The sequence below is a fragment of the Prionailurus viverrinus genome, chromosome C2 (assembly GCF_022837055.1).
Source record: "Prionailurus viverrinus isolate Anna chromosome C2, UM_Priviv_1.0, whole genome shotgun sequence".
NCBI classification, from domain to species: domain Eukaryota; kingdom Metazoa; phylum Chordata; class Mammalia; order Carnivora; family Felidae; genus Prionailurus; species Prionailurus viverrinus.
In genome coordinates, this window is record NC_062569.1 from 16567329 (window position 1) to 16594597 (window position 27269).

Genomic DNA, 27269 nt, shown 5'->3' on the forward strand with positions numbered 1-27269 from the left:
TCCCTTTATCATTGGTGGCCAGTACAAAACCAGGTCCATAGTTAGAACCCAACAAATTTCAGTTGAATAAATTAATATGTGCCAATGACAAAACTGAGTATAGCTGAATGAACAGGGCTGCACCCCTAGGCACATAGGGGATAAAGTGCTATAGCGAAGGTCTATGGGTAGGCAATATATTCAGCCTGTTAAAATGTGTGGAACACTATTCACTCCTGCAGAAATATACACATTCCATTTATCCCCTTACTCACTCTATCCCTTTGCTACATAAACCCCCATTGCAACCGATATTTCTGGTCTTAGTTTGAGTCCCCCAAAAGCAGAGCCTAACACAAGGTAGTTAGCTTGGGAGGTGATTCCTGGGAGTAGGATTAAAAATCAGGGAGGGAGGAGAGGGAAGGGGGAAAACCCCAGTAAAGGGAGTTATTGAGCTGGTTAATGCCCTGAGCTGCCCCACTTCCCAAGGACCTTTATCTCCATGAATCACTAGGTGCCACCATAAGTACAAGAAGAATAAGAAACACCAAACCAATTTTACCTCCTCCTTTCAGAGAACTCATGACTTGGGAGTTTAGGGAAATTTCACTAATTTTATCTCTGTATAGGTAGTATGAAGAAAAGAGAGGGGGGGACACCTGGGTGGCTTAGTTGGTTGGACGACCGACTTCGGCTCAGAGCATGATCTATGGTTCATGAGTTTGAGCCCTGCGTTGGGCTCTGTGCTGACAGCTCAGAGCCTGGAGCCTGCTTCGGGTTCTGTGTCTCCCTCTCTCTTCCCCTTCCCTGCTCACACTCTGTGTCTCTCTGTCTCTCAATAATAAAGGTTAAAAAAAAACAAAGGTAGAAGGGGTAAACAGCTCATCGTTGGATGACTGCTTTATTCAAAGAATGTTGCTCAATGATGCAAACTCCCAGTTATATGCACATTCCTTCTCCTTATGTTGTATGCGAATGGTAAGCCTGGGGTGGTACAGTGCAACAACCTTGCCTAGCACAGAGCAGCTACTCACCAAATGTTTGTGGAAGGGACAAGAGCAGGTGAAATATCAAAGAGTTGTTTGACCAAGAGTACGAGGAAAATATAGATCAGTGGGACAATTTTGCCACCCAGAAAACACCTGGCAAGGTCTAGAGACATTTTTGGTTGTCACAACTAGAGAAGAGGGTGCTACTGGAATCTTGTGGGTCAAGACAAGGATGCTGCAAAGCATCCGATAATATATAGGACACCTCCCCTTCCCCTAACAAAGAATTATCCTGCCCAAGATATCAGTAGTGGCAGGGGTGACAGATAAAGGTTATCTGGGCATTAATATATATATCTATATACATATATAGAGATAAATATTGATACATTTCTATAGACATTTTATTTCTTAAGATAGTTTATAACATTTTTAAAAATCAATGTTTAATTACAAATGATTTGCCCCTAAAAAAGAAAAAAAAAAAATTTGCCCTACATGGCAGCAATACAAAGTGTTGCGTTAGTACCACCAAAACCAAAGGAATTGGTGAGTCCAATACGTCTTTTCTCAACTTTCCATTCTTGTGCCTTTAGTGGAACATAATTGAGATCAAATTCTGGTTCTGTACAATCCAGGTTTAAAGTAGGTGGTAGTTTTTGATAATAACAAGCCAGAGCAGTAAAAGCTGCCTCAACTGCCCCTGCAGCTCCCAACAGATGTCCCGTGGCTCCCTTAGTTGAAGAAACCGCAAGGGCACGGGTATGGTCTTTGAAAAGATGTTTGATAGCTTTGTTTTCAGCAGCATCTCCCAATGGTGTGGAAGTAGCATGTGCATTGACATAGGATATCTCTTCAGGTTGTACACTTGCATCTTTTACAGCTGCAGCCATACATCTAATAAAATAGGGAAAAAATGATCAGAACTAAGTCTAATTTTAACACACGAGTCATTATATGGCCTATGAGAAAGAAATGCACATATATACAGGATAAAAAGAATCTTTTGCTCTAATAACAAAACCCCTACTTGGATTACCATATGCATTAGCATGCCACCTGCCTAGTACCCTGGACTAATTCAACACCATGAGATAAATACACAAGCCTATGGGTTTTAAAACCTCTAATAAAATATATTTCCATTTATTTGGATTGATATCTTTCCCTGGGAGAAAAACCCCATTGACTCAGCCTAGAATAGTTTTTCTTCTAGCAATCTATCTTTCTTTCTTTCTTTCTTTCCTTCTTTCTTTTTTTCTTTCTTTCTTTTTCTTTCTTTCTTTCTTTCTTTCTTTCTTTCTTTCTTTCTTTCTTTTTAATTTTTTGTTTATTCTTTAAGAGGAACAGCAAGCAGGAGCAGGAGACGGGGAGAGAGAAGGGGACAGATGAACCAGAGCAGGCTGTGCGCTGACAGCACAGAGCCTGATGCGGGGCTCATACTCGCCAACTGTGAGATCATGACCTGAGCCAAAGGCAGATGCCCAACCACCCAACTGACTGAGCCACCCTAGGAATCTTTCATCAGTGGGATGTGTGTTTGTGTGTGTAGTGATTCCAAATAGGGAGAAAAATTTTATAACCATGTTTTAATTTTCTTCTCATATTTAAATGTAAAACTTGGCATATTTCCCAATAATCTAAAAATGTCTGTACCAATACTTTGGTGCTTCAGATAACCTTTCAAGGGGCACCTGGGGGGCTCAGCTGGTTGAGCGTCCGACTCGATTTCAGCTCGGGTCATTATCTCACAGGCCTGCGTCAGGCTCTAGTTGGGATTCTCTCTCTCTCTCACTCTCTGCCCCTACCCCGCTCACACTCTCTCTCTCAAAATAAATAAACATTTTTAACAAATAACCTTTCAAAAGTCTATTTAGGCTATAAGAATTCTAAGTAAGTGAGCAAGTATAAAGCCAAGCCAAAACAAACAAACAAATACGAAAATAAAACTTTTCTCTCGAAGAACCTTTGAAAATCTCAGGAATGTCAACACCCTCTTTTTTAGATCCTGATCTCTGGGTTGCATATATTTCCTTAAGAGGCAGCTTAGAGTGTAATTTGAACTTTCACCTAAATACAACTATTTCTGCATCTAGCTGGCTACTATGTTTGACATTTCTAGCACTAGCAACTACTTACTGAAACTCAAAAGGATAATTCAGTGGGTCAGTAAACTATGGCTCTAGCCAGATACCTGCTTTTACAAATACAGTTGACCCTTAAATAATATGGGTGGGTCCACTTGCGGATTTTTTAAGTAACTATTCTGTAAATGTATTTTCTCTTCTTTATGATTTTCTTAATAACATTTTCTTGTCTCTAGCTTACCATGTGAGAATACAGTACATAATATGTATATAAAATATGTGCTCATTGACTGTTTATGTTACCAGTAAGGCTTTTTTGTCAACAGTAGGCTATTAAGTTTTGGAGGAGTCAAAAGTTATACATGAAATTTTTGACTGCATGGGGGTCAGTGACCGCTTGTTTAAGGGTCAACTCCAGTTTCACTAGATCACACCCATTCATTTATGTATTGTCTATGGCTGCTTTCACAAGAGAAGACAGAATTGAGTAATTGTGACAGAGACCCTATGGTCCACAAAGCTGAAAATACTCTTTGTCCCTTTACAGAAAAGGTTTGCCAACCCCTGGTCAATTTGACTGGTTAAAACATAATATGATCGGGGCACCTGAGTGGGTCAGTCGGTTAAGCGTCCAACTTCAGCTCAGGTCATGATCTCGCAGTTTGTGAGTTTGGGCCCCATATCGGGCTCTGTGCTGACAGCTCAGAGCCTGGAGCCTGCTTTGGATTCTGTGTCTCCCTTCCTCTCTCTCTCTCTCTCTCTCTGCCCCTTCCCTGCTCACGCTCTGTCAAAAATAAACATAAAAAAAAATTATGATCTAAGCAGGCTAACCTATTAGCTAACACATTAACGGATTTTTTTTAACTTAATTATCTCTTATGCAATATCAACTTGTTTTTCAAAGTGTGGTCCTCAGACCAGCAGCATCAGCATCAGCATCATGGGAGATTGTTAGAAATGCAGAATCTCAACCACCACCCTAGACCTAGAATCAGAATCTGCATTTTAATATCCCTGGATAGTTACAAGTTAGGAAGTCCTGATTTAGTAATAGTAGAACCCTGTTGAAATGGTGCGGAGACCAGACACAACTAGAAGAAAGGTTTGACTTTACTGTCTGAGTCTGATGAAGGGCCAAAGAGGAGGACTGTGGGAGGGAGCACTCTGACAGTTGTTAAGCACAATTGAAAGTATGAAAAGTTGGCAAAGACACACATGGCCTTTCTCAAAACTTTACTGGCCTTAACTAAAATCCAATTTTTATTAAGGATGGTTAAAAGCTTTCAAATATTTCAAACGTGTTGAAGCAAAGAATTCAAAACCTTTTTAAAACGGAAAAACACCAAAGATACTGTGTACCAGAGGCAGATACTACAATTTCCCCTAATTTGAGATTCCAATTAAGATGCCTTATGTGAAGAAATATTTTAAATAAAACAGCAAGTCTTTACCTTAAGGCGCCTTCTCCTTCGGGATCAGGTGCAGTTATGTGACCGGCATCACCTGAGAGGCCATAGCCCAAAACTTCTGCATAGATCCGGGCCCCTCGTTGAACAGCATGATCGTGTTCCTCCAGTACCATCACAGCTGCACCTTCTCCCATTACAAAACCATCTCTCTTGGGGTGAAACGGCCGACAGGCCAGCTTAGGATCAGAGTTTGTGCTCAGAGCACGGGCTCTGGAAAACCCAGCAAGAGATAAAGGGCTAATGCAAGAATCTGCACCTCCAGCCACCATCACATCAGCATCACCATGGGCTATAAATCTAAAAGAGTCTCCCACGGCATGAGCTCCTGTGGTACAGGCTGTAGACACTGCATGATTGGGGCCCTTGAGTTTATATCGAATGCTGACCTGCCCTGCTGCCATATTGACCAGAATCTTCGGGACAAAGAATGGGCTGACTTTACTGTAACCTTTTGTCTGAAACATCAAAGCAGTTTCAGAAACAACTTCAAGAGGAACCATTCCCATGCCAATTGCAACGCCAGTAGCCACTCGATCGGCTTCTGATTGAGGATGCCAGTCAGAATCTTTCATGGCTAACTCTGCAGCCCCAATGGCCATAATGGTGGGAGAAGACATGGACTTGATATCTGACCTGGATACAAAGTTTTGTTCGTTGAACTGACCGTCAGCACAACCTCTCGGCACTAAAGCAGCAACACTGCAAGGGATACTCTTATATTCTTCACCGACCAGTGAAACAATTCCACTCTCTCCCCGGATAAGACGATCCCATACCAGCTGCGTTCCAACACCAAGAGGAGTCACTAAACCAATGCCTGTAATGACAACCCGCCTATGAATTCTGGATGTTGGCACAGTTCCAAAAAACCTCCATTTATTTCCTATTAATTGCTGGCATAATCTTGAATATAGATGAGGGCTTGTAATTTTTAAGAAATTTTGCAAGCAATTTGACAACATGGTTGAGATTCAGATGATCAAAAACACATTCCTGTACATCACAACACGCCCAGGAGGTAACCACTGTTGTTTAAATAGCTTATAGGCCTAGGAAACAATAGCAGAAACGTTCTTTCAGGTGCTGGGTGTGAGCTGTTAATGAACACAGAGAAAATAACAACATCATTTTAATTTATACTTATTAAACGAACCATTTGGAGTTCCCTTTTTTGATTGTAAGTACCCTCACATTCCAAGATGAAGAGGTGAAATGATGACTCAATTCACCAAAATAGAATTACACTAGGTAAATTACAAAGGCATTCCCAGCCCTTTAGGGGCTGCATAAAGGAAGGAGCCTTTTTCAGGATTATCGAGGCCTTATTCTAAGTATTTCTGGCATCAGTGGCACAAAAAAAACCACTTCAAGGCCTATTCTCTGAGGTACGGGTAAGTGAACTTTACTGATTTCAAAACGTGGAGATAATTAGGGTTTTTAATCAGGAGACGGGAAGTGAGGGGCGTGGCCAACTCCTCCCTCCCCTCCCTCCCCCCCTCTCCCCCCTCCCCCCCTCTCCCCCTCTCCCCCCACCCCCTGCCTCTCAAGCACCACCACACACACTAAGAAAGCATGGCTAGAGGAAGAGAAGTCAGGCGAAGATCATCAGACTCCCCTTTCCCGACCCAACCCCCACCCGATCTGCCAGTGGAGAGGCGGAAGGAGAACGCTAGCACGCCGCTGATACCTTCACCAGGCGTCGCGCCGGCCGCGCAGCCGCCCTCTGCATTCGCACGTCCGCTCATGCGCGCGCCCACGCACGCGCTACGTGTGGGGGGTGGGGGCTGCCGGTTGCTCTTTCTCTGTCACCTTGACGGAGGTCAGACCGTGGGAGGTGGCGGCGCTCAACTTGCTAGGGAGGAACCTCCCCTCCCTCGACTTCCCGGACTGTAAGCTAGCCAAGAACGCGCACAGAACGCGATGAAGTAGCCCTTTTGCCCATCAAAAAAAGGACTTTTGTTTTGTCGGTAAAGATGATGTCCAGATAGTTCCATCCTGTGGAAGAAGGGACACCGCCATATTCTACTGAAATCTTTGTAAAGAATCAACTAAACTACAGGAGCCTCAAAGTTGTTACTGTTCCTCCTAAGGTTGTTTATAATAGTAAAGTAGAACTAACCAAAATGCCCAACATCAGGAAATGGGTTATTTTGCAGTACATCTAAAAGCTATGCAGCCATTTAAGATAATTTTGTAAGTTAATGCTATATAGAAAGATGTTAAAAGTATGTTAGATGACAGGTTACAAGATGGCATATATCCACTTAAATTTATGTGTGTGTGTGTGTGTGTGTGTATATATATATATACACACAAAATAATTATATTTTATGTAATGAGTCACCTGAGGGGCTCAGTCGGTTGAGGATCTGACTTTGGCTCAGGTCATGATCTCCTGATTTGTGAGTTCAAGCCCATCAGGTTTGCTGCTGTCAGCACAGAGCCTGCTTCAGGTGGTCTGGCCCCCCTCTCCCTGCTCTTGCCCTGCTTGGGCTCTCTAAAAAATGAAAACTTTACCTGTTGGGATGAGCACTGGGTGTTGTATGGAAACCAATTTGACAATAAATTTCATATTATAAATAAAAAAGAAAACATTTTGGGGTGCCTGGGTGGTTCAGTTGGTTGAGTGAACGACTTCGGCTCAGGTCATGATCTCACAGTTCGTGAGTTTGAGCCCCGCGTCAGGTTCTGTGCTGACAGCTCAGAGCCTGGAGCCTGCTTCAGATTCTGTGTCTCCCTCCGTCTCTGCCCCATCCCCACTCATGCTCTGTCTCTGTCTTAAATAAAACATTAAAAGAAATTTTTTTTAAGAAAACATTTTAAAAATGTATATATGTGGTGTGTGTGTGTGTGTGTGTGTGTGTGTGTGTGTGTGTGTGTGTATGCATTGGGGCAGGGCTCAAAATGCCACATGGATGTCCAATGAACAGAGACAAGAAGGGGCGCCTGGCAGTGAGTTGGTGGAGCATGCGATTCTTGATCTTGGGATGGGGAGTTTGAGCCCCGTGTTGGGGTTAAGTAGAGATTACTCAAAAATATATATACAAAATAAAAATATTTTTTTTAATTTAATGGAGACAAGAATAGAGATTATAGACATTTATTTCTAAGTGTCTAAAAAATATAATAACTTCATTTACTCAGAGCTAGCTGTGAATCTATGAAAATAGAAAATGAAATTGTAAAAAGCAAGAAATCAGCAAGATACTTATTTAGATGACCATCTGTTGTTCACATGCTGTCCCAGGTGTGAGGTTTATGTCCTTTTTAATTTTTTTGAGTTTATTTATTTATTTTGGGAGAGAGCATGCTCAAGCAGGGAAGGGGCAGAGAAAGGGAGACAGAATACCCAACTCAAAGCTCAGTCTCATGACTCTGAGATCACCACCTGAGCCAATATCAAGAGTCAGATATTGGGGCACCTGGGTGGATCAGTCCGTTAAGCGTCTGACTTTGGCTCAGGTCATGATCTCACAGTTGTTGTGGGTTCGAGCCCTGTGTCAGGCTCCGTGCTCACAGCTCAGAGCCTGGAGACTGCCTCCGATTCTGTGTCTCCCTCTTTCTCTGCCACTCCCCTGCTTGTGCTCTGTCTCTCAAAAATAAATAAACATTAAAAAAAAAAAAAAGCCAGATGCTTAACCAATTGAGCCACCCAGGCGCCTCCTTTTTTTCTTCTTTAGATAAAAGGTTGAACATACAATCTGCATTTGAACCTCCCAGCCATATTTGTTTCTTTCTGGACAGTGTCTCTCGAATGATTGTTTCTGAATGCTCTGCCTTCTTTCCCAGCTCTAGAGAAGAATTTTGGTCAAGTACTGGATTTAAATGAGCTTGGCAATGTACTTGGCCTAAAATAGTGTAGGAAAGCCCAATATGACCTTGAGTCATCCTTGATCCTAGGCCTATTCAGTTACTTCTTAGCATGACCTTCATTCATTAACTATACAGTTAATTTCAGAGGGATTAAACAAACACATGTGGTTATAAAATAACTAAAACTTGGGGCGCCTGGGTGGTGCAGTCGGTTAAGCGTCCGACTTCAGCCAGGTCACGATCTCGCGGTCCGTGAGTTCGAGCCCCGCGTCAGGCTCTGGGCTGATGGCTCAGAGCCTGGAGCCTGTTTCCGATTCTGTGTCTCCCTCTCTCTCTGCCCCTCCCCCATTCATGCTCTGTCTCTCTCTGTCCCAAAAATAAACAAACGTTGAAAAAAAATTAAAAAAAAAACAAAAAAACTAAAACTTGGTTAGTAGAAATATGCAAACTTGCTGTCCCTTTTCATTGCTTTATGATATGTTTAAATTACAGTGGGAAAAGACCTACAATATATTCTTTGAAGCCAAACTCCTATGAAACAGTTTTAATGTGCTGCTTGGTTTTTCTTTTGTAATATCACAAGATTATCTTGGATCTAGACAAATCAATTAAAATCCTGTAGAAAAGTAAAACCACCAAAAAGTCATTTCATTTTTATTTCTACCTCTGATCTCCTTTCCTTTGGTTTGGAAAGAGGTAGGAATTCTTACGATATTCCAATAGCTGTACTAGGGTCTAGTACCATATTCCTTGCTGGTGATGCTGCTGCTGCTGATCTAACCACTGCTGTGAACTCATTAGGACTTCTGTGAAAGCAGGGCTCCTGCTCATCTGATTCACTGCTTCACAGTCCCTAGCACAGTGCCTGGGATTCAGTAGCCATTTCATAAATATTTGGTGACTGCCTGAATTATGAAATAAACCAATAAGCACATACCCTTCTATCGGTTAGTATACACACACTATTTTGTGTTTTTTACCAAATGACTTCTTTTTCTTTTCACAGTAACTTTTGTCTCATCAGCTCGGGGGCTGTCTGTATGCAAGATATTATCATTAGTTTTGTCTTTCCTACTAGAATAAACGTCTCTTATGTCCTCCATCTCAGACTGCTTTGTACCCAACAGGTGCTCACTAAATAGTTGTTGGGTAATCACTTAATGCAATAATACCATAATAAGTCACTACACCAATTCTTGAAAGGCTTCAACCCCTCTCTGTGCTATAGTCTTTATTGAGGTCAATGTTTTCTTTTTTATGCCAAAACTGATCCTGGGGAAATTTAATGGGTTATTTCTTTGTTCTATTCTATTTAAGAATAGTGCCACCATGTGTCAACTTTAACAATGGTGTACTTAAAGCAGGAATACTGAAAAAAATTATTTGGAGAAAAAAAACAAAAGCCAAGTAAAAGAATAGAAAGTTCAATGCTGATTTAATACTGGAACACCCATTAGTTGTGTGAAGCAATGGTGAGCATAAAGAAATTAAGAGTAGCTTACTATCTTCAACTTTTCTAAAGGAGCTGAAAAATCAAAATATTTTCAACTTGACTTAGTGGAAGAAGCAGACAGGGAAAAGAATGAGTCAAAGTCCTTTATAATAAATTCTCTTTTTTTTTTAATAATAAATTCTCTTAACAGTTGCATAAATGGTGGTAACCAAGAGAGATTGTAGTTACTCAAGAACTTCAGCAGAAACATTGGTAAACAGTAACTTGGAAGGATTTAAATTTCAGGTGATCTAAGATAAACAATAACTTACTGAATTACCCTTGAAATGATGATTTCCATGATTTTCTAGACCCTGCATTATTATCACAGTATTAACTTTATGGCATTGGTTTTCACACTGTGTTTGTGTGTTCCCCACAAAGATGCCTGATGGCCATTATCTCCGTCAAAGGGCAGGCTCAATTGATGGCATTCTATCCTTCCTGCCACCCACACTCTCCTGCTTCAATTCTAGAGCATCTCCACTTTGGTGTTTTATATATACTGGTTTCCCTCCCAAGAATTTATTTGAAAACAAAAAGTGTTCTATTTCTTTTTTTTTTTTTTAATTTTTTTTTTCAACGTTTTTTATTTATTTTTGGGACAGAGAGAAACAGAGCATGAACGGGGGAGGGGCAGAGAGAGAGGGAGACACAGAATCGGAAACAGGCTCCAGGCTCCGAGCCATCAGCCCAGAGCCCGATGCGGGGCTCGAACTCACAGACCGCGAGATCGTGACCTGGCTGAAGTCGGACGCTTAACCGACTGCGCCACCCAGGCGCCCCTAAAAGTAAAATAAAGTACTACATAGTATGTAATAATCTTATGCTATTATAAGGATAAATAAATGTGAAAAAAAAAACACCTCAAATTAAGGTGACTATAGTTTGTGGTAGAGACAGCTAGTTATAACTCCAGGGCCCCCTCCCTGCACCTTTTATCCTTTAGAGTTGTGGGTACATGTCCAGCTAGGAACTAAGTTTCCCAGCCTTCCCTCTTTTATCTAGATGGGGCTTCCTTTTCTCAATTATATGGTAGAGAAAATGCTATACCAGTAAAACCTTAGATGGTGAGTAACTTGTTCTGCGAGTGTTGCACAAGATGAGGAAACATCTCTAACAAATTTTTACTTTATAAACGAGCGATGTCTTACAAGTATGCAATAGGAGTCCTACATAACACTGAAAGTCACATGATTACAACTGAGCCAATCGTTCTGTCTCTCTCTGTGGGATTGTGGGTGATCGTCTCCCACACTCCGTCTCAAACCATGATGACCACCAATCAACTGATGGATCTGTATCGCAAGCAACAGCAAGAGGTTATGGAGGCGATCTTATCTGCAGAGGAGGAGGAGAAAAAGGCAGAGGAATCCCTTACTTCAAATGAGATTAGGGAGATGTGTAAAATGTAGGAAACTGCAAAATTCTGTAGGAAAGCACCACCCAAATAAGGCTGTAGCAGTGTGAGCGATAAATCTGTTTAATGACAATGCAATGTCACATTTCCGTGAAATCCTCATACGGAGGCAAAAGCAAGTATCATTGGAAAGATTTCTTGTTAAAGTTGCATGAAAAGAAAAAGATTCCGTTGAGCCAATAGATAGCATGATTTCATTAGTGACAGTGAAAGTTGTCCTACACAATAACCCTCCCATCTCTTGTCTCCCTCACCATGAAGCCATGAAGGTTTTCAAAGGTAAGTGCAGATTAATTTGTTATTTTTCTTTATATTTTCTATTGTCTTTATTATTTTATATTACATTACAGACTATTTTTGGGTTGTGGAACAAATCATCTGAATTTCCATTATTTCATATGGGGAAATTTGCTTTGATATACAAGTGCTTTGGATTCCAAGCATGTTTCTGGAAAAAATTATGCTTGCAAACCAAGGTTTTAGTATCCTTTGGGGCCCATGTGGTTAAGAAGCAGGTATGTCTTCTTTTTTGCCCAAACACCAACTAAATACAGAAGTCTCTGAGGCTCTGTGGCAGGAATAGCAAACTACAGGCCCAATCCAGCAGGCTGTTTTTGTAAACAGAGTTTCATGGGAACACAGGCATGCCCATTTATTTTAGAGTATTGTCTATAGAACTACAAGTACAAAGACAGAAGTAGAGTTGAAATAGGGACCCTAAGAGACCCTAAAGCCACAGAACCTTAAGCATTTATAGTCTGGCCCTTTACAAAAAATGTTTGTTGACTGCTATTCTACAGGATGGAAGGAGCCTGAGAGTCCAAATTATTATACGGAGGAAAGCTGCCCATTGACTAAAGATACCTGCTTTACTAAACTGTTCTGTGAGCAAGAAAGAAATTTCTCTTGTGTTAAGTCACTGAAAATTTTAGTTACAGCAGCTAGGAACATACTATCAGTTAAACACACTAGTCCTGGAAGCTGGTCCAAAAACCTACATATTTATTTAAAACTTTCCCCATGTAGGGGCGCCTGGGTGGCGCAGTCGGTTAAGCGTCCGACTTCAGCCAGGTCACGATCTCGCGGTCCGTGAGTTCGAGCCCCGCGTCAGGCTCTGGGCTGACGGCTCAGAGCCTGGAGCCTGCTTCCGATTCTGTGTCTCCCTCTCTCTCTGCCCCTCCCCCGTTCATGCTCTGTCTCTCTCTGTCCCAAAAATAAATAAACGTTGAAAAAAAGAAATTTAAAAACAAACAAACAAAAAAAACTTTCCCCATGTATCTGGCAGATGAATGGTAATTGAAGCGAACAGCATAACTCAAGGTCTAGCTCAGAAGTACTGAAAGAAAACTTCAAATGTAAAAAGCAAATAGAAGATAAAGCATCAAGAACATTTAAAGAAGCTACTTATGCAAATAATTTACCTTAAACACATAAGGTCAAGATAAATATTTGTTGAGGTTTGGAAATGTTTGTCTGCAAAGAAGGAAGCCGTTGGTAAAAGTACATTTTCAAGGCCATGGTGAGGCCAAGAACGGATTAAATAAGTTAGGACTATCTTCTAAAAGGAATAAAGGAAATTAATCACATGATCTAACTTCAAAACAAACTCACAATACCTACCCACACTATATGAGATGACTATTTTTTATTGTCCCCCCCCCCCATTTTAGTCTATTCCTTTTTGTCGTTATTGTATATATGTTTTATACTGGTAAATATACACGGTAAATTGAGCCCACAACTCACTATGTTGAACCTGTGGTTTAAAAACTTCTTTAGAGCAACATCATACTATTTGAGCTGGTACTTATGAAAAAGGATTTTCAATCACTCATCTAATTCTAAAAAGAATCTATATACCAGAAACCCAGCAGAGTTTATAGCCACCCATTAGGTTTGGAACATTTGTTCCTCCTTCCTTGAGGTCTTTCATTCACACGTATTTAGGAATGCCTGGCCGTCTACGAGGAGGAAGCGGTAAGATTGTTTTGTTTGGGGGTAAAAGGCGTGGTTAGACGTACGTGGGGGTTACCCACCTTCGTGGCTCAATCGAAACCCACTCTGGGACGCCGAAGGACCTGGGATTTTGCGACCCATCGGCCAGCACAGGCCAACACCCGCTTCCTGGGCCCTCCTCGCCGCCGAAGCCACCGTGCCAGGACGACCAAGCACCCCGCCCCTAGTTTCTGATTGGACCCCCAGGGCCTGGCAACGACGCCCCCGTCCCTCCAGGTCCAAACCCTCGACCTTCCCAGAACGCCCCCACCCAGCCGGGTTGAGGCCCCCGCCCCCCGCCCCCCACCTCCCGGCCCAGCGCCCCGCCCTTCCTGGCCAGCCGCAGAGGAGGCCGCGCGCTGTGGCGCCTGCTCAGTGCGGGACGCGGCGCGCGAGGGGCGGCGACGGCCGCGGGCGCTCAAGCATGGCGGCAGCCGCGTTGGGCAGCTCTTCGGGCTCTGCGTCCCCGGCTGTGGCCGAGCTGTGCCAGAACACGCCAGAGACCTTTCTGGAGGCCTCCAAGCTGTTGCTCACCTACGCAGACAACATCCTCAGGTGCGGGGCTGCGTGGTGGGACGGGGTGCCTGGGCGGGCGGTGAGGGGCACCTGCTTGGCGCAGGTTTGGGGGCGCCCCGCCAGGGCCCCGAAGGGCGGCGAGGCCAGGAAGGAGCGGGGCCTGAGCCTGGTTCCGACTCTGTGTCGGAGCCCGCTGGCCAAGGGCCTGGAGACTTGGCCAGGCCCCTCTGTCCAGAGAAGAGTAAGTTTCTTTTGCACTTGTGACTTGGCACCTGATGGCGGGGTGCTCCCGGGTGAACTGGAGGTGGTGGGGAAAGCGCAGGGCGGAGGGAGGTGAGAAGGCGTGCCGGAAACACTTGCCTCCGATCGAGTTGTTTAACTGTCTTGGTGTCAGCGCAGATGACAGCGTCTCATTCCTGCTGCGTGGGTCTTACCGTAGTGCCTTAAATTGCCACAGGCTTATGAGAAGTTAGTCTCCGACAAAATCCCCCTCCCCCCAACGTTTTGTGAATAGTTTAATATTAAAGCATCATGCTAACTGAAGTAGTGGGGTTTTTACATTTCTTTATGGTCTTTTCCTGTCCAGTTTTGTCGACTGACATATTAACCGTGTTACTTTAAAGTTACAGTTTTTATATTAATACCTGTAGTGTAGTTTTCAACATGACCTTTTAAATAAGAACGAGTGAAGATTACCGTGGCTGAGAGTAATTTGTTTCATTCTCCTGTGAGCAAAAGTACACTTGTAGATAGATCCTAAAGGGACCTTACAGATTTGGGGAATTGGGAGGCAAGTTTGATTCCTCATTTTGAATCCTTTTCATTATCAGTTCTTAGATCAATTCATGTAGTGTCTTGAGAAGGTGATGTGTGGGGGAGGGAAATAGAAGCGAGGTTAAAGGAGTTCTAGGTGGCAGATACTTGAGTGGTGATACCTCATTTATCAGGTCACCACGATTACTGTCTAGGCTCTCTCTCCCACCCCACCCCCTGGTGCACATGTTCTGCTGAGTGGCGGGTATATTGGTGTGAAGGCTGAAAGGAAATGCTTCTTAGTTTCATGGTTATAGATTTGATATGACCCAATTTTAGAGACCTTAGTTACAAGTGTAGTGTTTCAACCCATGGCAGTTCGTTGTTCATGGCAATGTATTGTTTATATAGGTAACAGTAAGGATTTTAAAAGTAAATTGAAGGAAAAATGCGCCTTTATTATTTGCAAATGCTATAAGGGATACAGCATGGGCAATGTACACAGCTACACAATTGTGACCTATGTGGGGGACTGCCTTTCTCCTCTGTGACACCTTCTTCAGCTCACCTCTACCCTGTGAGGTCTAACAGCTCTTCAAAGCACAAAGATGTCAGTGGACTGTGCATGAATGAACCCATAAACTGAGTCCTCCGGATTTTAGCAGCTGGGACCTCCAACCTGGAAAGCCATCAAACTATTTAAACCCCATTATTCAGAAAAGGGAAGTGGCCTTGTAATAGGATTCACTTCTGCTTTTAATCTAGTGAAACCCAGAATGCTAAGATCAAGATGTTTTGAAGAAGGAAAACCTCTGCATGCAAATAATAACTTGGTATAATCACCATTGTGAATATTTATCAAACACGTAGAGGCAGCTTGGCATGCTGCCAGTTCATATTACAGTTTTTACTATGGTTTATGTTTCTGATCTTGAAAAGCTTTATCTAAAAAGAGAATTAGAGGGGCACCTGGGTGGCCCAGTTGGTTGAGCGTCTGACTTCAGCTCAGGTCCTGATCTCACGGTTTGTGAGTCCGAGCCCCGCGTCGGGTTTTGTGCTGACGGCTCAGAACCTGGAGCCTGCTCGGATTCTGTGTCTCATTCTCTCTCTGCCCCTCCCTACTTGTGCCCTGTCTGTCTCTGACTCTGAAAAGTAAATAAATCTAAAAAAAAATTTTTTGTAAGGGAATTAGAGGTTTGGAACTGATAATTGGAGATGGTGTGAAAAACTACCCTTGTTAGTTTAAGGACAGGCATACCTTGTTTTATTGCACTTCATTTTATTGTGCTTTGCAAATATTGTGTTTTTTACAAATTCAAATTCAATTTTACAAATTTTTACAAAATTCAAATTTTATGGTGTTGAACAAACCTGTCGGTGCCATTTTTTGAACAGCATTTGCTCACTTTGTACCTCTGTGTCACATTTTGGTAATTGTAGTATTTCAGACTTTTTCATTATTTGTTATGGTGATCTGTGATCAATGAGTTCTTTAATTTTTTTTAATTTATTTATTTTGAGACAGAGATCAAGCAAGGGAGGGGCAGAGAGAGAGAGAAATGAGAATCCCTAGCAGGCTCCACATTATCAGAGCGGAGCCCAACATGGGGCTCATACTCATGAACTGTGAGATCATGAGACCTGGGCCGAAACAGAGAGTTGGATGCTTAAGGAACAGAGTCACCCAGGAGCCCCTGAGCTCTTTTATATAATTGAAATATAGTTGACACAATATCACGGTAATTTCAGTATTACAACATAGTGATTCCCCGAGTCTGTACATTATGCTGTGCTCACAAGTGTAGCTACCATCTGTCGTCATACAAAACTATTATAAAGCTATATTAATATAGCCATGAACTATAGTTCCTGTTATGTTCCTTTTATCCCTGTGACTTTTTTACTTTTTTTTTTTTTTTGGTGAGCTCTATGCTCAGTGTGGGGCTTGAACTCACGAGCCCGAGATCAAGATTCACATGCTCTAATGACTGAGCCAGCCAGATGTCCCCTGCTGCCATGACTTATTTATTCCATAACCGGAAGCCTATATCTCCCACTCCCCTTCACCTATTTTGCCCATCCCCCTCTCTGTGTTTGTTTCTGTTTTTTTCTTTATTTGTTTTGCTTTTTTTAGATCCAAGTTGTCACAGATGGCAAGATCTCATGCTTTTTTATGTTTGAGTAATATTCCCATTGTGTGTGTGTGTGTGTGTGTGTGTGTATGTGTATACACACCATATCTTCTTTATCCTGTGATCAGTTATCTTTGATGTTACTATTGTAATTTTTGGGGGTGCACCAACTGCACCTACATAAGATGGGAAACTTAATCTATAAATGTGTGTGTTCTGACTGCTCCACCCATTGAGCCTTCTGTCCCCTCTCCTTTCCTAGCTTTCCCTGTTTCCTGAGACACAATAATAATTGAAATTAGGCCAGTTAATAACCCTGTAATGGCCTAAGTGTTCAAGTGAAAGGCAGGGGTACACATCTCTCACTTTAAATCAAAAGCTACAAGTGATTCAGCTTAGTGAAGAGGCTGTGTCAAATTCCAAGATAAGCCAAAAGCTAGGCCTATTGTACCAAAAAGCCAAGTTGCAAATGTAAAGGAAGTGTTCTTGAAGGAGATTAAAAGTGCCATTCAAGTGAACACACAAATGATGAGAAAGAAAAACAGCCTTTTTGCTGCTAATAGAGAAACTTTTAGTGGTCTAGAAAGAAGATCAGGCCAACCACAACATTCCCTTAAAAACCAAAGCCTAATCCAGAGCAAGGTCTTAAATCTTCAGTTCTGTGAAGACTGAGAGAGGTGATGAAGTTGAAGAAGAAAAGTTTTAAGCTAGCAGAGGTTGGTTCATGAGGTTAAAGGAAAGAAGCTGTTTCCATAACACAAAAGTGCAAGGTGAAACAGCAAATGATGATGAGAAGTTGCAGAAAGTTACCCAGAACTAGCTAATATAATTCATGAAGATGGCTACACTAAACAACAGATTTTTCAACATAGACAAAGCAGCTTTCTATTGGAAGAAGATGCCATCTAGGACTTCATAGCTAGAGAGGAGAAGTCAATTTCTGGCTTCAAAGGACAAGTTGACTCTCTCTTGTTAGGGGCTAACACAGCTGGTGATTTTAAATTGAAGCCAATGCTGATTAACCATTCTGAAAATTCTAAATGGAAAAACAAAGCCTGGATGAGAGCATGTCTCTTTACTATGTGATTTATTGAATATTTTAAGGCCACTGTTGAGACGTCAGAAAAAAAGATTCCTTTCAAAATATTATTGCTCATTGACAATGCACCTGGTCACCCAAGAGCTCTGATAGAAATGTACAATGACATAATGTTTTCGTGCCTGCTAACACATCTCTTCTGCAGCCCCATGGATCAAGGAGTCATTTTGACTTTCAAATCTTTTTATTTTCACAGCTACATCTTGTAAAGCCATAGCTGCCATAGATAATGATTTCTCTGATGGATCTGGGCAAAGTTGAAAACCTGAAAAGGATTCACCATTCAAGATGCCATTAACATTTGTGATTTCATTGTAGGCAGTCAAAATGTCAACATCAATAGGAGTTTGGCAGAAGTTGATTTCAACCCTCATAGATAACTTTGAGGGATTCCTGACTTCCGTGGAGGAAATAGCAAAAGAACTAGAATTAGAAGTGGAGCCTGAAGATATAGCTGCAATCTCATGATAAAACTTTTACGGATGAATGGGGCGCCTGGTGGCTCAGATGGTTAAGCCTCTGACTCTTGATTTCAGTTCAGGTCATGATCTCGGGGTTTGTGAGATGGAGCCCTGCATCAGGCTCTGCACAGATAGCGCAGAACCTGCTTGGGATTCTCCCCTTCTCTCTGCCCCTGCCCTGCTCTTTCTCTCAAAATAAATAAATAAATACATTTTAAAAAGGAAACTTTCATGGATGAGGAGTTGCTTTTTATGGATGAGCAAAGGAATTGGTTTCTTGAGATGGAGCCTCCTAGTGCAGATGCTGTGAAGATTGTTGCAATAACAACAAAGAATTTAGAATATAACAAACTTTGCTGATAAAACAGTGTTGGGGTTTGAGGGGATTGACTCCAGTTTTGAAAGATGTTTCATCAAACAGCATCACATGGTACAGAGAAATTATTCATAAAAGGAGGAGTCAATTGATGTGGTAAACTTTATTGTCTTGTTTTAAGAAATTGCTGCAGCCCCACCAATACTTAGCATCCATCAACATCGAGGCAAACCCTCCACCAGCAAAAAGATTACAACTTACTGAAAGTTCATATGATAGCATTTTTTAGCAATAAAGTATTGTTTAATTAAGGTATGTACATTTTTTTAAAACATAATGCTATTACACTTTTAATGGAGTACAATATAGTATAAGCATAACTTTTATATGCAGTGGGAAATTTTAAAAATTCATTTGATTTGGTTTACTGCAATTTTCACTTTACTACATTGGTCTAGATCCAAACCTATAATGTCTCTGAGGTATGCTTACTGTAATAGTAGTAATCCCTGCTCTCATTTTCTTTGAATTAAAACTCCTTTACGCTTCAGGAAGTTAAAAAACATTCTTTCTTCCACTTCTAAGTCCCTGATCTCTTCAGAGATTTCTAATGTAGGTTACTCTAACTACATTCTGTTACAGATCTGCTAATCTCACTTATTTGAGAGTAGAGAAAACCAAAGTTTTCTGTTCCTTTTGCTGTTTGGGGAAGTCCATTAGTGTTAAAGATAAAGGACTGTGTCAGGGATGTTGTCTTAATATATCTTATTCCTACCTCAGTGTTTGACGTAGTATTTTATGAAATGGGTGCTGAAATGAGACTTTCACTAATAGCTGGGTTTTTTTGTGTTTTTTTTGTTTGATTTTTTATAAACAGCAGCACTTGTCACTACACTCAAGTGAAGATTATGGTTTTGGTTACATTTCAGATTTCTGCTTCAGGTGATGTTAACCTATTCGCCAACTAAGAGTCATAGTTAATGAAACTACAGAATAAAATATAAGCTAATTTGCACGCACAATATGCCATGGGTTTGAACCTTTTACTTTTTTTTTCAGTTTACTGACTCCTAGATAAAGACGAGCTGTACTAAATAATATCTGTTTTTCAAACTCTAAAATAGCTAGACTAGCATTCCACATGTGTGGAATTATTCCTTGGATAATTTGGTCCATTTATTCCTTTTTTTTTTTTTTTTAATTTTTTTTTTTCAACATTTATTTATTTTTGGGACAGAGAGAGACAGAGCATGAACGGGGGAGGGGCAGAGAGAGAGGGAGACACAGAATCAGAAACAGGCTCCAGGCTCTGAGCCATCAGCCCAGAGCCCGACGCGGGGCTCGAACTCACGGGCCACGAGATCGTGACCTGGCTGAAGTCGGACGCTTAACCGACTGCGCCACCCAGGCGCCCCTGGTCCATTTATTCCTTAAAAAATATGTTTGATGTTCTACTCATTTCCTTTGCAAACTGCACATGGTTATTGGTTACAAATTAAACTGCCTATGATTGGGGAGGGCCAAGAATGGAAGGTGGTTTCTTCTTCCCAAGAAAATAAATAAATATGTGTAGGAGAAAGGCACAAGTATGGGAAACAGCCACAGTGTAAAATCCAGAGAACAATTGCAAGACAGTGTTCAAGGAGTTACATGTTCGTGTCTGGAGATAGCAGGGGGACCTAGTGTGGAAGAGTTTTGAGAACAGAGGTTTGGTAAGATGGGATAGGTTGATGGAATGGCAGAGAACATATATTTGACATAGGAGACAAGAGAAAGTGATTATACGTTCTAGAGTCAAAGAGAAATATAACGAAGGAGTTTAATGTAGAATAATGATGTAAGAAGACACAAGGCATGGATTTCATTTGGGAGCCTATTACAGTAATCATAAACATAAATGCGGAGAGAAGAGAACTATTGGAGGCAGGGATTGGTAGTTCTTGATGACTGAATGCAAGGAGTAGAACTGGAAATGGGAAGAGACAAAATAACCCAAATAACTTCAGATTTCTAATCTAGGTTACTACTGACAACTGGAGAAATTGAAAGAGGGTTAATTGAGGAGTGGTGAGTTTGTTGGTGTATTGTATGGTGAAGAGTATGTAAGCTTTGTAATCAAACCAGTGGTTTTAAACCCCAGTCAACCATTTCCTAAGAGTGTGGCTATAGTCAATTTATGTACAGTCTCTGGACTTAAGTTTCTTCATTTTTTTTCAGTTTCCTCATTTTTAAGAGGAAAGAAAAAATGCCTGCATTATGAGATTCTTGCAAAAGAGAAATAAAGGCACATATGTTATCTATTGTTACCATTATTCAACCTTTCACTCTGAACAAGCTAGGTTATGTGTATGTTTCCCTTATTGTCAGCTACATACAATGGTAGACAGCCAGAGATGGTTCCCAGCTGGTTCTAAAGGCAGTTAGATGTTTTTGAAAAATATACACAATACGGGGCACCTGTGGCTCAGTGGGTTAAGCATTCGACTTCAGCTTAGGTCATGATCTCACAGTTTGTGAGTTCGAGCCCCGCATCGGGCTTTGTGCTGACAGCTCGGAGCCTGGAGCCTGCTTCGGATTCTGTGTCTCCCCCTCTCTCTCTCTGCTCTTCCCCACTTGTGCACATGCATGCTCTCTCTCTCAAAAATAAACATTAAAAAAAATTTTTTAAAGAAAAATTTACATGTATCTCAATTATTTTGATTTACAAAAGGACTATTTTGTAAAGAACTATTTTGAAAAGGACTGTTTACAAAAGAAATATTTTTTAAATGGTCTACAAACCAATTTTTGTGATTAGTAATAAAAATACAAGATTATAGGATCTCTCATGTACTAAGTTTCCATTTCTGTAAACCCTTTCTGGGATTATGCATTCTAAAGAGAAAGAGGGCTAGTGAATGGTCAGCTATGTTTATTCTCAGCATTTCTGAAATTCTGAAATAGAAACATTTAAGTTTTTTTTTTTCCTGAGTCTGTGACCTCAGTGGGAAGCTTACTGTTTAACATGCCTTAAGATCCTAAATATATGGTAGATACTGACTTTCAAGGTGAAAAGCATGACTTTTTTCTACCATTCAATTGTAAAAGTAAAGACTAATAATTAACATTCTACAGATGAAACAATTTTGTAGATACCTGGGGGTAAGACAACTAGGAAGATACTAAAATGTGTTCAAAGTGATAGTGAGTGAGGTGCAGGAAATTTTGTTGCCCTTTCAAGACCCTCTTCATTCGTTCAATACTATCCAGCAAACAACTAAACAAACACCTCAAGTGAATGTGAACAATTATTGCTAATAAGCAAGATAAATATTACCAGTTGTAGAAATAGTTAAGAGTCAGCAGAGGCAGAAAAGACACATTGAAGAATTATAGCAAAAAATATTGAGAAAAGTCTGCAGAGGAATTAACAGAAGAAGAAGATGAAGCAAAAATAAAGGTGATCCTTAGGGGTAATTTAGACACTGCAAGATAAGGAGAGTAGTAATGAGTTCAAGGATGGTGGATACACTGGGGTGAGAGGCTGTAAAACTAGAGATTTAGAAAGTGTTTTTGTGGTACTTTTCCAAGGACAGGAAGTGGGATCTTATGGATTTGAGGCCTAATGGCTTTGTGGCCAAGTTCTCTAAGTCTTTGAGGGCTTCAGGATGAACTTTTGGCACCATTTTATGTTCAAGACTGTGGCTGGTGTGCTCAACATATTTTAAAAGAGATAGATAGAATTTGGGTAACTGGACATTACTGTTGGGTTTTTTTGTTTTTGTTTGCATTACGTTTTTAGTGAGAAAAATACATAAATGGTATGTGAGGCCCATAGATGTAAAAAGATGGGAAATAGACTATAATAGAAAAGCCATATCAACAGTTATTTTGAAACATGTATCAGATCAACTAATGAGTGTTTTATAAGAATTTTTTAAACAGTGGTAAAAGAGGGAGGGAAAACTAGAAAATTAAGGCCAGTGAAAGACTTTGATCATGTAAAAATCTGGAAGCTCTTGGGGAAAAATACGTAAAACAAACAAAACCTCAAGCAGTTTTGCACCAGTAGGTTCTGTCATACTGATGGTAGTGATATGTTTATAACCCTGTGAAACGTGTTGAATATCATGAAAAGATGCTACATTTATCTGTAACTAGCCTTGGTAAATGTAGGGTTATTGTATGGTTTAATGTTTTTTGTTTTAAGTAGTAAGAAAGGGAGGCACACTTATGATCTAGTGTGGCATAAAAGCCAGGGATGCTAAATATCTCGCCGTGTGCAGGGCAGCCCCCTACAGCAAAGACCTCCAATGTCAATAATGCCAAGGGTGAGAAGCTCTCATTTAACACACAGAGTAAAAGAGCAGAACATACATTTTTTTCTTTGTGTTTTTTCAACCACCTGTGATGCTCAAATGACCTGTGGTGAAGAACAAGTGTTTTTGTTTTTAATTTCCAGTCTTTGGTGGACCTATACCTTTTGTAAAATAACAATAAAAATTTCATGGCACATCAAATTGTTATAATAATTGCTGAGTATTCTCAATTTCTGCACATTCTCATGAATGAATAGCAAGGAGTTTGTAGATTGGCTCCAGTCCATGGACATTTTGAATAACACTATTTTAGAGCTTTGTCCCTGAATATTCTGTAATAAACTTGTATAATTTTGGAACTTAAGGAAAAGTTTTAAAAAGATTCATGTATTTATGACAATTGGGCAATAGAGAGTTGCTCAATGGAAAACAAATGTGAAATATGTTAAAACTTCCACAATTAAATTAGGACACAAATGGTTAATGAGTTGTTAATAGTTGCCAGCATTTGTCTGCCATCCCCATTCAATAGCCCAGGCAGATGGCCTCAGCACTCCTTCCCATAGACCCCTGACACAGCCTCAGAATCCTTCTTAAAATAGTAATGGAAGCCACTACCATTGGAAGGGAGTTTGTGTCAGATATGAAATCTGCTTATCCTAAATTATGTTCTGATGGTCTTGAGTATAATACTGTGATTATCTTAACCTTGTTTTTTTTTTCTGATTTTTTAAAAACAGCATTTCTGATTTATCAACGTTATTAAAAATCTCAAAGCTTTTCATATGCTGGTCTTATCCCATGCATGCTATTCAAAATCTTAATCACCGTAAAACAAAAAAATTGGCTGTGACTAAAATATATCTTGAGCTGAAGCAGAACATAGAGTAAAAACAATCACCGGTCTAGGGAAGAAAGAAAATCAAGGCGGACCTGGGTTTATATTTTTCAGAAGTAAAATCTTTCAGGAACTGTGATCAGTTTTTATGCAGCTTTTTAGTTTCTTTCATTCATTCATTTCACAAGTATTTACTAACCACCGTCTATGCATCAAGCACCATTCTTGATGATTGACGTCCATCAGAACAAAATAGGCAAAACCTTCTGTCCCATGTCTGGAGCTTATGTGGATTTTTTTTCTTAGCACCCTAAAAACTCATAAAAGTATGTAGCCTTAATAGCACAGAATTACAGAGTCACATGGATGTCTGTTATGGAAGCATTAACATTATCAACTGAAATGAAACAGTAGGGTGGTAGTAAATGTATATTGAGGTAAGAATCTCAAAATCAGGCTGTTTTTCCAGACTGTTCTTCCTCTTTCTGTAAAGCTGGGATCTGTACTACCTTGTAGCAATATAGCCAATATAAAATGTGAAAGGAGTGCAAAAACACTGTGGAAAGTATAAATTGTTATATATAATCAAATTTTTTTTATTTAAATCAGAAACCCTAATGATGAAAAATATAGATCTATCCGGATTGGAAACACAGCTTTTTCTACTAGACTCTTACCTGTCAGAGGAGCCGTTGAATGTTTATTTGAAATGGGCTTTGAAGAGGTGAGTATGTTGAAGGGTTTCTTTTCCCCAATTCATGTACAAAGAATTTGTTGTAGTGTTGATGGATAATTACCTAAATAAGATAATATTTTTTTAATTAATTGATCAGTTTGGAAGTCTGTGCAGCTAGTTATTTCTTCACCTGTTAGACATTTGAAAGTCACAGTAAATATGCTTTAAAATCACAATATAACAACTCTCCCACAGAGAAAATTCTTACAAGTCTTAATCCTTTAGAACAGGTAGGTCAGATATACAACCTAGAGACCCCATTGTGGGTCACTTTAGACTTTTGACAAAAACCTGCTTTGTGAGCACACATGAATACGAATAGGGTCTAACCACCTGTCTCCATTAAGAAATGAGAAGAGTAGACACAGAAAAGCTGAGTTTAGTTGCCACTTGTAAGGAATTTCTTCTGTGACAGAAGAGAAGAATCTCAGTATGTTTTTTGGTTTTTAGGTCAAAGTAAACGTTTGGTGTTTTCATCCTCCAGAATCTTGTGGCATAGTTCAATTCTATGCCACAGTGAAAGTAGTTATCAATACCGTGAATTTTCTGTCTGTGTATATGCTTAGCCATTTCTAGTTCATGGAATATTGAAGGAAGTAGAACCAGCTTATGGATACTCCGTAGTCCACAGAGGCTGAATTGGCAAGGCTGTAGAAATAGTTCAAGCGATATGCTGAGTTGCCATAAGAGGTCGTTTCCTTTCTGCCTCTCTGCTTTTCTCCCCAGATTCTGTTCCAGGCTCTGAAGGGTATAATAGTGAACTACAGAAATAGATCCCATCTCATGTGGAGCTTGGATTCTAATAGGTTAGACAAATAGTAGACATGAAAACAAAGATGAGTGCAAAGAAGAAAATAAGGCATGGTGATACGATACAAAGCAGCTGTAGAGGCAGGCAGCTAGGTACAGATGCGTGGTCGGGGAAGGCCTCTAGGGAGAGAACATTTGAGCTGGGACCTAAGTGAAAAGAAGTATTTCAGGTACCTGAAGCCCTCAAGTCCAAGTACTTCAGACGATTCACATGTCCAAAGCACTCCAGCAGGAGTAGCTTTGGCACAGAAAGCTGCACAGACAGGCAGAAATCCAGGGCATGGGGTTTTGAGGACTGTGGTAAAGACTTAGGTTTCATTCTAAATGAAACGGAAAACCATAGGAAGGTTTTAGGCAGGGAAGGATATTTAGAAGGTTATTCTAGCTGTTGTAAAGGGAATGTTCTGGATGTTCTGGGATGAGGGCAAGGGGTGAAGCAGGAAGGACCAGTTAGAAAGCGTTTACTAACCTAAGGGAGAAACAGTAATGATTTGTATAAGTTCCATGAAGGCAGAGCCTTTTGTCTTTTTGTTCCCTGTGTTGCTAGCTCCTAGAATATTGCTGGCACATTGAGGCACTCAGTAAACGTTGAATTAAAGACTGATAGCAGTGGAGATGGGGGAAAGTGGAGACATCCAGAATTTTTTTTGAAGCAGAGTCTGCAGGACTTGCTAATGAACTACATGTGGGGTACAAGGGAAAGGAAGGAATGTAGGTTACTTTTAGGTTTGGTTTGAGCATCTATGTGGATGCAGGTACCATTCAGATTGCGAAATCTGGGAGTGTAGCAGATACTGGGAGAAATCACTACCCAACTTGTGGATAATTATAACTGATAAATCTGTTAAACATAGCAAGTAGGCAATTGGATGTATGAGTCTATAACTCGAAAGGAGAGGTCAGGCCGGAAGTATAAATTGTAGTATCTGCTTGTAGTTACTCACAAACATCTGAACGTAAAGAATTTAAAAGTGTAGGGGGGAGAGTTGAGAACGTTGCTGATTTTGTTCATGAAAATACAGATGTTTTTAGTCAAATGACAGAAAAATTTAGTCAATGACAACTGGAAACTACTAATTTTTTATTTTTGAAGTGTCACAGGTTCTGTGGAATCATATTTGTCTTTCATTCAACAAATATTTGAGTGCCGGGTGTGATGACCAACTGTCCCAGTTTGCCTGAGGCTATCCTGGGTTTAGCACGCAAAATCCCACATCCTAGAAAACCCATCTCAGGCAGACCCAAAGATTAGTCACATGAGTGCTAGTAACAAGCTGAGACTTGCAGTAGTATTTGACCCAAATAGAGCCACAGTTTCAGAAAAGAGTAACATGGGTTTTTTTGTTTTTTTGTTTTTTTTAAAAAAATTTTTTTTTCAACGTTTATTTATTTTTGGGACAGAGAGAGACAGAGCATGAATGGGGGAGGGGCAGAGAGAGAGGGAGACACAGAATCAGAAACAGGCTCCAGGCTCTGAGCCATCAGCCCAGAGCCTGACGCGGGGCTTGAACTCACGGACCGCGAGATCGTGACCTGGCTGAAGTTGGACGCTTAACCGACTGCGCCACCCAGGCGCCCCAAAGAGTAACATGTTTTGATCAGACTAATTTATACTTCAAGTTTCTGATTGGCTTTGGGCATTGCACCTCAGGGCCCGTCTGAAGTCTGTGTGTTATCAGTGTGGCTAAGTTGCAGAATTCCGGAACCATTGGAACTGCAACTGAACTCTGCCATCAGAAAGAAACTTGGTAGGCTTTACAGTGAAGTAGGAATCTCTCAGACCCATCCCCAAATTTTTATATTTTGTATATTAAAATCCTGGGCACTTTTGGGCCTACTTGCCTCTGAGGCTGAGCTCTTTGTGAAAATTCTGAGAAGAAGGTTGAGAAAGACCGGGATCCGCATGGCTGTGTGACTCATCAGGCTTGCTGAGTGGGATGGTTCCCGCCAGGTGCCACAGGAGGTGGGCAGTGTTGGTTGTCTTGGTGACTGGAAGATATTACCAGCATTTAGTGGGCAGGGAGGGGGCAGGTTTGCTTAACATCTGGCAGGGAGAATTGTCTTAG

At 40.8% G+C, this 27269-nt stretch overlaps 2 protein-coding genes across 7 annotated transcripts in view; one reads left to right on the forward strand and one right to left on the reverse strand.

Annotated features, from left to right (window-relative positions):
- Window positions 1-1354: 1354 nt before the first annotated feature.
- On the reverse strand, window positions 1355-13419 carry OXSM (3-oxoacyl-ACP synthase, mitochondrial). 5 transcript variants are annotated; one of them, XM_047874713.1, is made up of 4 exons: window positions 13286-13419; window positions 6212-6519; window positions 4507-5618; window positions 1355-1865 (listed from the first exon to the last, which is right to left on the reverse strand). In XM_047874713.1, exons 3-4 carry the CDS (start codon window positions 5484-5486, stop codon window positions 1463-1465), a joined length of 1383 nt encoding a protein of 460 aa, XP_047730669.1. In that variant the 5' UTR covers window positions 5487-5618; window positions 6212-6519; window positions 13286-13419; the 3' UTR covers window positions 1355-1462. The 5 variants fall into 5 exon arrangements, with proteins under 5 accessions (XP_047730669.1, XP_047730671.1, XP_047730668.1 ...); XM_047874715.1 differs by lacking the exon at window positions 6212-6519 and having other exon boundaries at window positions 13286-13393; XM_047874712.1 differs by lacking the exon at window positions 13286-13419 and having other exon boundaries at window positions 6212-6855.
- Window positions 13420-13457: 38 nt separating this feature from the next.
- The window catches only part of NGLY1 (N-glycanase 1), a 64324-nt gene continuing 50512 nt past the window's right edge, over window positions 13458-27269 (forward strand). For both annotated transcript variants that reach the window (XM_047874710.1, XM_047874711.1), the window contains exons 1-2: window positions 13458-13799; window positions 24267-24381. In XM_047874710.1, the coding sequence (XP_047730666.1) occupies window positions 13669-13799; window positions 24267-24381 (246 nt within the window). In that variant the 5' untranslated portion in view covers window positions 13458-13668. The remainder of the gene's footprint in view (window positions 13800-24266; window positions 24382-27269) is intronic.

Excerpts from the sequence above, each read along its gene's own strand:
- OXSM (XM_047874713.1), bottom strand. The coding sequence starts at position 5,486 with ATGTTGTCAAATTGCTTGCAAAATTTCTTAAAAATTACAAGCCCTCAT. Across the intron at positions 1,866-4,506 it reads GAAGGAGAAGGCGCCTTAAG|ATGTATGGCTGCAGCTGTAA; the intron begins GTAAAGACTTGC and ends CTATTTTATTAG.